The 11,035-nt window shown below is 37.1% G+C and overlaps 2 protein-coding genes across 2 annotated transcripts; one reads left to right on the forward strand and one right to left on the reverse strand.

The window, feature by feature from the left end:
• Nucleotides 1–1,632: 1,632 nt before the first annotated feature.
• LOC140866881 (uncharacterized) lies at nucleotides 1,633–4,094 on the forward strand. The gene is made up of 2 exons (XM_073271945.1): nucleotides 1,633–2,240; nucleotides 2,727–4,094. The coding sequence occupies exons 1-2, from the start codon at nucleotides 1,842–1,844 to the stop codon at nucleotides 3,885–3,887; spliced, it is 1,560 nt and encodes a 519-aa protein (XP_073128046.1). The 5' UTR covers nucleotides 1,633–1,841; the 3' UTR covers nucleotides 3,888–4,094.
• A 649-nt stretch (nucleotides 4,095–4,743) lies between these two features.
• LOC140863052 (3-isopropylmalate dehydratase large subunit, chloroplastic) lies at nucleotides 4,744–10,795 on the reverse strand. Its single transcript, XM_073266172.1, has 15 exons — nucleotides 10,664–10,795; nucleotides 10,411–10,551; nucleotides 10,138–10,308; nucleotides 9,264–9,416; nucleotides 9,111–9,179; nucleotides 8,899–9,015; nucleotides 7,942–8,016; nucleotides 7,740–7,817; nucleotides 7,548–7,643; nucleotides 7,307–7,356; nucleotides 6,125–6,179; nucleotides 5,779–5,910; nucleotides 5,628–5,675; nucleotides 5,385–5,543; nucleotides 4,744–4,991 (listed from the first exon to the last, which is right to left on the reverse strand). The coding sequence occupies exons 1-15, from the start codon at nucleotides 10,709–10,711 to the stop codon at nucleotides 4,851–4,853; spliced, it is 1,533 nt and encodes a 510-aa protein (XP_073122273.1). The 5' UTR covers nucleotides 10,712–10,795; the 3' UTR covers nucleotides 4,744–4,850.
• Between the last annotated feature and the right edge of the window lie 240 nt (nucleotides 10,796–11,035).

Genomic DNA, 11,035 nt, shown 5'->3' on the forward strand with positions numbered 1-11,035 from the left:
GACCTGATATAAATAGTCATAAATTTATCAAGGATCCTAAAACTGAAGAAATACCCTTAGTGTCTACTTTCGGAAAAAATGAGATCTCAACCAGAAGGGCATGGGGTATTTGGGTATGTCTTACTGAGATGGACAAAGTCAAGTTTCCATTTAAATTTTATCAGAATTTTGTGAATGGATCGTTCCTGTTAAACACAATGACAGAGAAAACTACAGCTTTTGCGGAAGAACTCTTTGACAAGAAGAGAAATCTTTTGTGGAACAACAAGCTGCCGGGGAGTAAAGAAACTCGTCGAAAATTTTGTAACATGGCTCATATTGGACGATGGTCAGAGAATATCTGCCCAAAATGCCCAAATCAGAAGGAGCCAGAATTTGGAAAAACCTTTAGACCCCGAACGGATCGAAAGGATTTTTCCGAGACAAGCAAAGGTGGACAAGGACCACTGAAGATGCGTTTTCACAGGGGCCTACTTCAAAAGCAAAAGATGCCCCGACAACAATAAAGCAGACATGTGAGGAGAATAAAGTCAAAAAAAAGTGGCAGGCATGTGATTCCTCCACTAGTAAAAGATGCCATCAATATTGGCATAAAAAATACAAGACAACTGCCTCTTCCACTAGTAAAAGATGTCATCAATAATGACATAAAAAAATACAAGACAGCTGTAAGATTTCCTGAAGTTTCTCGGTGAAACGAGTGGAACCTCAGCTATAAATACAATCGTTCAAGGAAGCTGAAGACATCGATCATTCCCTTCAGTTTTCTTACAAATAAATTGTTGTAATATTTCTCTCTCTTTTATATTAAGTTTTCTTTTATATATTTCAAGAACAAGGCTACTATGAGTAGCTAAACAAGTTGTCTTCTCCTCTTCAAAGGAGTTGATTTATGTAATAATATTATGTCTGAATAAATTTCCTAAATCTCTCGTTCTTTCATGTTCATATTTTATAATTAAATTTATTTACCATACGCCTTAAGGTAGAAAACGAATTAAGGCTGTGTTGGGTGTCGTTGAATGAGCTTGTGCAGAAACCATCTGTTGCGACTGCGTGGTTGGAGTGTGAGGAGCACTTCGTAAAACTCGGCAGGTATGACCCGACGACATTATGGTCAAAAAAGTATTTAAATTTAATTCATCTTACAGAAGCATGTTGGATTCTAATCTGGAGTATATCGGCTGAAAACCTTGCGTAATTAATAGTCTTGCATGGCCGGGACTGGTTCGATAAGTATAACAAAGTCACGTATAAAGGATTAGTTTTAATTATATTTTAATTCAAATAGGGACCACTAAGGAGTGAAAATAAAAAAAGAGGTGAGTAGGAAATTAAGTTAAAAAAAAGTTTGATAGTGGGGAGTTTAAAATAATTTGTCCTAAAAATAATCCAATCCAACACATTCTGACATAATACGATATCTACTACATCTTCTTCCAGAAATAAAAGGAAACATTATCCGTAATACATGTTTAAAAGGGGGCTGTTTGAAAGTTGGGTCTGGTCAACATTTTTTCTATGCCTCTCATATGTTCAATGAACAAAAATAAATAATTATCTACAATTTATTATGACAAACAAAACCACACGTGCATGCACTAATGACTAAACGAATCACATGCAATATCCCAAGTCTCTTACATCCGAGGATTCATTCATGTGCTTCTAGACTAGAAAATTAAAGAGGCCAATTTTCTCTCCTCTCCCCTCGGTGTCTCCTAGCTCCTCCTCCTTCTCCTCACCAATCATTCCCTCGTTTGTCGGGACGACGAGTGGAACGACCGCGGCTCCACGGCCACCGTGGCTATCGAAATCCGTGTACATACAGCCCATGCACCATGCATGCTCCACAATTTTCAAGCAAAATGGCCTCCGTCTTGAAACCTTTCCAGCTGCTAGAAATTAACGTCATCTCTGCGCAAGATTTGGATGCCGTTTCCAAGAAAATGCAGACCTATTGCACCGTGTGGTTGCATCGAGACCGGAAGCTTTCGTCCGGCGTGGACACGGAAGGGAAGAACAACCCTGCGTGGAATGACAAGTTTGTTTTCAGGGTCGATGATGAGTTTCTCCAGCAAGAAGATTCGGCTGTCATGATCGAAATCTACGCCGTGAATTGGTTCCGCGACAAGCTCATTGGCACGGCTCACGTTCTGGTCAGAAACCTGCTTCCTCCTCCTGTCCGGTCACACAACTACCATCGCCGCCCCATGGGAACGCGTTTTGTTGCTCTTCAGGTATGTCCAGCACTTTCTTCATTAATTTTTTTGTCAGTTTCTTCTCAATTCATGTTATTTGTAAATGCATTGTCATATACCATTGTTTTCTTGATCGTTTTTGATTCAATAACATGCCCAGATTTTATCTAAAGGTCAAAATATTATCGATCTCCATGACTCTTGATAAGGAGCATAATACATAATTCTAACTGTACATAATACATATTTCAATCTCAAAGCTTATTATATATTATGATGAGATTGAGATCATGTATTATGTTATCTAAATCTCGTAATAAGAAGCTTAAATCATGCATATTCAATTCTTATTCCAGCTAGTTCCAAGGACAATATATACATCCCAAGTTTCTTAACATGAAATCAAACCATGAGTAAAACAATTTACTGATAGCATGTGCAATGCAGCACTAATCATAACTGGATTATGTACATACTAATCATGCTTCTTACATTAGTTTAACATCCGACTTTATGACGACTTAGGTACGTCGTCCATCAGGACGCCCACAGGGAATACTAAACATCAGTGTGGCGCTAATCGATAGCACTATGAGAAGCATGCCATTGAACACAGAACTCAGTGCTTCAGGAGTCGGATATCGTGATCATGTAATGGAGCTTCCACCTAATCATCACCGGACCGATCGAAATGGGAGTCGAAACAAACACAACTCATCCTCTAATGTGAGGCCTATACTGCGTAAATCAAGAAGTGAACGTAGCGAACACGTGACAGTGGACACTTGTTCCCCGAATGGCTCCGTGGTTGTGTTGGCGGGTAAGGGTAAGGGTAAGAAGGGAGCAAAAGAAAGTTCGATTCTTAGTATTTCAGAATGTGTGGATCCATTTAAAGGAATAAAGTTCAAGAAAGGGAAAGCAAGTTCAGTTATCAGTGGTGCTGAGCTTAGAGAGAAGCCTAAACAGAAGGGTAAGAGAGGCCATGGAAGCTCGGTGTTGAGCGATTCGATCTTGAGCAAAGAGTCCACTAGCTTCCACAAGATGCACAGGGGTGATCTTGTCAAGAGTAAAATAGTTGATGAAATCCCTAAAAACAAGGCCATGGATGAAAAATCAGTGGCCAAAACTGAAGGGGTGAAAAATGGGCAGTCACCAAAAGACAAGCCCAAAGATGCCAGAAAAGATATGAATCCCACTTCAAAACACAAAGGTTATCAAGACTATGCTGCGCCAAAGGGCTCCATGCCACATAGCAAGTATGTGGTTGGTGTTCCCTTCAAAGGAAAATCACCTTGGCTGGATTCTTCCGAGGTCGGCCCCTCGCCATCTGAAGTGGCGGCTGCGATTATGGCCGAGAAGAAATATCCCCTGGATGACAATCAAAGCTCGGTGTTGGATGGTTGGAGCCTAGATGAAAGCGTGGAAGGGCTCAGGTCCAAACTGGAAAGATGGCGCACCAACGTCCCGCCGTTGCATGATCGCAGTGGCTACTCTTCGAGTAGCTACAAAACACCTGCTAAACATGCTCGTAGGCACACCGATGGTGGGACTGGATTGTTTTCTTGCTTTGGAAACATATATGGATATGAATGCCAATGTGTGTGTGGTAAGCCACCTGGAAAACGAGCTCGGCGCACCAGGTTTCATAGCCCGTCTTTCGGCACCTCCAGCCGATCTTTCCTTTGATGATGAAGTCCCAACATACTCATGTTAATAAATCAAGAAGTTCCATTACACACACAGACACGCTTAGTAGTTAATAGTTATGTGTTAATTTTAATACCGTTGCTGATTTGTTTGTAAGTTTGAAGTTAAAAAGATGTTTTCTCCATTTTCTGTACTCTGACTCCAACATCATGTAAATGAATTGTGCTTGAACATAAATTAATATGATTTCATTCGTTAGGTACTTCGATTTTACACATCGCTCTTACATTGATGGATCAGACAAAAAGTTTTTCAGTGAGATACAAACGTTAAATCTCAAAAATTTAGATCCAAAAAAAATATTTCGTTTTATGATAAAAAAAAATTATATGCCAAAAACGAATTATGTGAAATATTTACTTGAATATAAATCGAATCGGCCCATCTCGGAAATAAAATATGTTAATTAGTGGATCATTCATGAATCATTCTGCACACAGCCTCATAAAATATAGCCACATGTCGTTGGACTGACCATGTTAAATTTTTTGTATTTTTATCATTTACTTTCTGTTTTGACAGTTTCGAACTAGATTAACTAACAAAACTGGATCTTACATGTATCAACAAGTGAACGTTATTTTAGCATGCGACTACAATGTTAAATGAAGAGTTTATGCAATGAGAAAAATATCACATAATTTTCAGCAATTTCAAACATTCCCACTTGGAGGTGAAATTGAGAAAATGAAATCAATGTCATATTCGAAAGGTCCAGTACATACACTTTGCCTCGTTTCATATAACATTCTCAATTTATTACCATAACTTATTAACCAAAGGCTCACAATCTTGGTTCCTAAGTTACAAAAACGACATAGTTTACTGGTAGGAGCTACAATAGCAAGTTTTCAACAGATGACAAGTCATGATGACACTGATAGCCAAACGTACATAAAACACAAGTAAACGCAATCATATAGCATTTGTTTCTGAAAATTCTTACTGCAAAAACTCTCTTGGATCGGTCACAAAACCAGTCAATGCTGATGCAGCAGCTGTATAAGGAGAAGCTAGATATATCTGTCCTTCTTTGTGACCCATGCGGCCGGGGAAGTTCCGGTTGGTGGTAGACACACATACCTGTTAATAGTGAAAACCATAAAAATCAATTTGGATGTTAAGAGTTAAGCATTAGATAACTTCAACATACCGTTAAAGAATACGATGTAATATATTTCAAGCATATTTTGTCATATTTTTTTATCCTATAAAACACCACTATCCAATTTGTAAGATTTTTTTATGCATTTCATTGTCAAATTGAGCAAGAATTACAAAATCAGTGTATCTATCCACAACCATAGGCGTTTCCTTCAGTTTTCTCTTCAAAACCAACTAAAGTTTCCATTTATCCATTGTTCTCGAAAATTCAAGATACAAGAAGCAGCTCGTGAGTGGCAAGATCAAGAGAAAGTATCTTAAGCCATGCTGGTTCATAAATTTCATAAAGCACAGCTGAGAAGTCATGTTTACCATAGGTTCATTCATGCGTGCATAGGTGTCTCTGGGACCCCCCAAACAAGCACCACAGCTCGGGCTCGTAGGTGTATCACAACCAGCTTCCTCAAATATCTGAGAGCAAGTTTTTCCACCAGATCCTGGGACTGGAAGGCTGTACACATCCATCCACACCTAAAAAAAAGTTGAAACATTTAATTACAAGGCAAAATAATCCCCCTGTACGAAGCAACAAACAAATCATTTGCACCAACATACCTTTTGTGTTGCTGGAACAAGGAATGTTGGAACTTTTACCTTTTTACCCTGGGCAACAGGATCGAGTTTAATCTCAAGGACATTTATGCAATGGTTCAATATTATTTGCGGTTGGCATCATAATAAAACAATATGAGAAATAAAAACACACCGAAGCCAGAAAAACTTTAGCAGCAGCCATGAAATCCTCTGTTTTTCCACCAGTACAAGATCCAATATATACTCTGTCGATTTTCACATCTTTGCACTCTCTGGCTAAAGCACGATTATCGGGAGAATGAGGCTGAGATATCATATGAAACAGCTCAAATGAATCGCATAAAGATGTAAATACTGAACAAACAAATTCAGAAAAGAAAGGTGCATTGACCAATTACTTAAAAGCATAAGTGGCATTAGATTTGATAAAAAAAAAATGTAAGACTTAATCAGAATAATTATTTTGGGATTTATCGATAGTGCTGACTGAATAGGTCAAAGTGGCCTCTACAACTCACTTTAGCCACAACAGGCTCCAACTTTGAGATGTCAAATCTGTATTCAGAAAGAAATCTGAAAAAGAAAGAAACAAAGAAAGATCAATAGCATGATAACATAACTTTCCAATTATTTGAAACATAACAAAATTTCCAACTACAAGTTCAAAACCTAAGTCTGACCACTTGATCAATATATGACACAACCAAACGCAGTATTACACACTTCAAAATCTTAAACGCCAATAATCATGCTAAATCTACATTAATCCTGCTAAACATCTATTAGTTAAAGAACTTCTTTTACGTAAATGCTGATATTTTTAAATGTCATCAATGGTCAAATGGCATCAAAGTACAATGTTTTTCATCAGAATCATCCCACTATGTAAGGACACAATATTTCTATCATAATCAGAAGATTGACTACTTGTCCAGCTGGGACCAAGTTCTCCGAGTGTACCATTCCATGAATGAAAAAATAGTTTTGTTATGGCCTCTGGCTGGAAATGAGAAAATTCCAATAGAAGTTAGTTGTTACAATTTGTTAAGATATTTATCAGATCAGATTTTGTTAAGCACTGAGCATCTAAATTGTACTTCATTTCTCTGTTTCATTTGCAATTAAAATAAGTCATCGATGTCAATTGTTCAGTTGTTCTGTTTTACTTCACCATATAAGTGACTCAGTTGTCTGCGACTGGGAGTATTTTGTTATATTTTCTGCATTTTTCTCTCAGCACTTTTAAATTTTGAAATAAAATGAAAATGTGTGCCTTTTAGATTTTGTCTTCATGATCCCGAATTAGATTTTTTGCCCCTCTACGCTATGTTCTGGCTTCTACGATGAGAGTTTGTGGCCATAGCTGATCACCGCAGACACTCCTTTCTGCCAAATATTGGGATCTCCAGTGGCGCACAATAAATAGAACATGGATTTGCATATCAAGAACCAAATCAGAACACGGGGGTTAGCAGCAAAAAATTAGGAAATGTGATCAAGAATAAACACGATTCTTGATATATAACATTCGCTTAGCACGATTAGAAATTGAAAGGACAGGTCACTCGAACATAAGTTCTGACTATTACAGTAAATCAGCAGTTAATGAAAGTCATTTTATTGTAATGAATACCTTGATAGTTTATAAACAAAATAGCAATATTAAATTGAAACTTGAACAAACATAGATAGAAAGCTACCTGGCTTGTCCATCACTATAAACTGGTTCATAGGGAATAGATGTCTTGTCCTGAGATTTAGAAAACAAAACTGTATTATTGTCCATGAAGAAAAGAAAGAATATCCATCTCTTTTAGCCTATGAACCAATAAATAAAACAAGTTAGTTTGAGGAGACTCAAAGAAAGAGATTCTCCAACATTTTGTGTGCTTGAGAGGGTTGCAGAACGATTTAATTGAATAAGCAATATGCCGTACTAACTTGAAGATACTTATACGTGGTACTATCTGCAGGGACAACGCCATTCTTTCCCCCAGCTTCAACGACCATATTGCATAGTGTCATTCTTTCTTCCATCTTTAAAAACAAACACATAAGTGAAGAGCACGCTCATTATCAAACAAGAAGAGTTTAAATATCTTAAAATGCCAGTGAATTGAGAGATAAACTTACAGTTAAACTCTCAACAGTAGAACCAACAAATTCCATTGCTTTATATGTTGCACCAGACACGGAAATTTCACCAATTATCTACAGAAGATGCCATAACTAGGTGAAATAATGCAAGCTCCAACTTGTAAAACCATTAGATAAGACGTATTCGTAACATATTATTAATAATAAATGAATCATTCTACAACTAACATATACTTACTTGCAAGATCAAATCTTTTGCAAGCAAATAATCAGGCATCTCTCCATCCATCACAAATCTCAATGTAGGAGGAACCTGCATGGCAATGGTGGAAAAAATTCCTTTGACTCACCTCTCCATGCAAAGAAAGATTCGATTCACATAAACTCATGCCAACAACAGCAGCATGTTAAATTATAATCCTGATAAGGAGAATAGCTTTATTTTTAAACAGTAAAAAACACTAAAAAAGGTGACGCAATGTTTGATTTGTTTTTCGAACACCAATTTCATCACTCTAAAAGCAAAATAATATTACCATCTCATTTTCATTTCATTTTCTAAAAATCATTTTCACATCTCCCACCATGTTCCTTACTTTCAATTCAATTTTTCATCTCCCAAAAAAACTCCTATTACTATATAATAAATTTTATATCACAAAACAAGATTTTTTAAAATTTTTAATTATATACATATTACTAAGCAATTCTAGGCAAAAAACTTGCATGATTTGACCACTAAAATAAATTTTATTTTTCTAAAACAAAACCAAAAATTCATTCCATTCCCTGATGTATTCTCTGAAAACAAATAGCTAGAAGCACCGGAAAGGCGGAAACAAAATCCAAATACCTCAAAAATTTTCTTTCGCAAATTTTAGCTTGTAGGTTTTGCCCCTTGACGTGGGCACAAAATATCTATGTCACAAACCATGTCAGAGGAACAACGCTGACAACCACATTGCTCAAGTAAAATCAAGAAACAAGACAACAGGAGTCTGCAAAGTAGTTCACATGTAAAATGAGAATCTGTCCAGAAAATGAGACTATCAAAGATCTCTTCTCAGTTCTATAAATGCAAAAAATTGCATTTTTTGACTATCCATTTGATTCTAAGCATACTTCTATGCATATAAAATGGTCAGAATAACTTGGATGAGCAAAGAAGATCCAGAACTAAATACAGCAGAAATACCTTGAGCAGAAGTTTTCCAGTACCAAGCACAAAACCAGCATCTGTATTTCCAATTCCAGTGGCAAATTGACCAAATGCCCCTGCGGTACATGTATGAGAGTCTGTACCCAGTAAAACCTAAAAGAAAACAAAGATAAGCTGATAAGTTTTATGAAGAGCAATGAACAACAGCAAAAGAACTGAAGACTTGAGAAGTTTTAAGATAATTATACCTCTCCAGGTCTGCAATGACCTTCCTGGGCTAGAGCCACATGGCACACACCTTTGTAATCTGGATTGGCCTGCAATGCCAGTGTCTCAGATATAGACTCTATGATACAAACATAAAAGGACAGGTAATATTTCAGAGGGTAATGTGACTGCACCTTAAAGTTTCCAAGATCTTTAATGTCATAGAAATACTTAATATTTTGCTCATTGCAGAAATCCCTCAGGATATCCACATTCCGATTCGCTCGTTCATCAGCTGTGAATATATAATGATCTGGAATTATTACAAGTTTTTCACGGTCCCAGACCTGAAGTATGGTGTGTCGGACAAGGAAAACCATGAGAAATATTAGTTAAAATTATAGGAATTAACAAGCCATGCTGTGTAAGACAAAAAAATATCTTTAATCTTATGAACATATTACGAGAAAACCAAGGGCAATCAGTGATTTAGTCAAAACATTACGGATTGTCAAATGAACGAACAACCAACTCAGAACTCAGAAAAAATCACAGCACATATAAAATGCAATTTGCCACTAACTTTGTGGCAAATCATATTACCTTGTACATACTACTTAGAACTATCGAGGCGGGATACAGAATTATAGGTGCCTAGAAATACAAAAACACAAACAATCGCTCACAACAAATTAGATTTCTCAAAGAAGAACTGCCATGAAGAAAAACCTCAGTTCAAGAATCTTAATGTAGGGACAGGTCAGCCTTTTCTCCAAAACACAAATTTGATTGGCTGGCTTAACTCACTCAAATAAATTACCCCACAAGAATATTTCACCCTTGCCAGTTTAATTTTTTTTTTATGTTCAGGAGCCTCAGCTCAAACAGTTGAAATTAAGAAAAAAACAGTAAAAGCTTTAAAGAACTCTATATCTGTCACTATTCGGCATAAAGAAATACAAACCAATATGAATTTCATTCTTTTATGCGTTCATAGCAATCTGTTATCAAGTACTGAAAGATAAGAAAATATATGTATTCATAAAGTATGAGCTCATTACTAAATACCTTCGCATTTTCTCCAAACTCTTTCTTGAAAATCCCAATCGAACCAGGGCCACAAACATCATGAGTCATCAAAATATCCACATTGACCCACACATTATCACCCGGACTCAACTGCGGTTTCTCCGAAGCTTTTGCCAGTATTTTCTCAGTCATTGTCATCCCAGTCTTGACCTGAGAAGATGCACAAGTTCACAAAACCCAGCCTTAAAATCAAACAATTCAACAAGCATCGTATCAAAAAAATCTCAACTTTATCTCAAAGTTAGCATTTACCGCGCCAGTGGTGGCGGGTTTGCGCTCCGATTGCTGGGGCGCCATCACAGATACAATTTTATTGGAAGCCCTTTTCTTGGAAGATTGAGCAGAAAACGAAATCGAAGGCGGTGCACGGAAAGACCAACTGCCCACATCTTTCTGTGAAACACAGACAAAAATGAGTGGCGGAATGGAAGAAAGCTGATACAAAGATTGCATTTTTACACGATTACCAATGAAAATATATGCATAGGCAGTATAAATACAGCACCTGATCTACGTGAAATGGGGACCTCGGTGTGATGGAAGAGGAAGTCATCTTCTTTACTGGGATTTTTGCGATTCGTTTGAACTGGAGGTATGGGTGAATAGACTGAAGTAATGAGGAAGAACACAACTTGCGTTTGCCTTCTATCTTTACCTCGTGTATTTCTTTGCCTTCATTTATTATTATTACTTTTTTTTTTTGGGCCTTGTGGCGGCTACGCGCTCACTGTAAATTTTTTCCATGTCAAAACTCAAAATTGACAACGTAATTTGAGCTTGGGTTGGCTACTTCTTGGCGGGCCTCGGTGTTCCATATCTATTGGTAGGGCTTGAATTCTGGTCTCAGAGCCCACTTAAACCACATTCGAATTTGGGC

The sequence above is a fragment of the Henckelia pumila genome, chromosome 4 (assembly GCF_033568475.1).
Source record: "Henckelia pumila isolate YLH828 chromosome 4, ASM3356847v2, whole genome shotgun sequence".
Lineage (NCBI taxonomy): Eukaryota > Viridiplantae > Streptophyta > Magnoliopsida > Lamiales > Gesneriaceae > Henckelia > Henckelia pumila.

Bases quoted from the DNA above. Each gene is read 5' to 3' on its own strand.
- LOC140863052 (XM_073266172.1), bottom strand. From the start codon at position 10,711: ATGACTTCCTCTTCCATCACACCGAGGTCCCCATTTCACGTAGATCAG. The intron at 7,357-7,547 runs GTTAGTACGGCA...TCTAAATCTCAG, and splicing joins CCACGTATAAGTATCTTCAA to GACAAGACATCTATTCCCTA. The intron at 5,911-6,124 runs GTGAGTTGTAGA...ATGATATCTCAG, and splicing joins TGGAGCCTGTTGTGGCTAAA to CCTCATTCTCCCGATAATCG.
- LOC140866881 (XM_073271945.1), top strand. From the start codon at position 1,842: ATGCATGCTCCACAATTTTCAAGCAAAATGGCCTCCGTCTTGAAACCT. The intron at 2,241-2,726 runs GTATGTCCAGCA...ATGACGACTTAG, and splicing joins CGCGTTTTGTTGCTCTTCAG to GTACGTCGTCCATCAGGACG.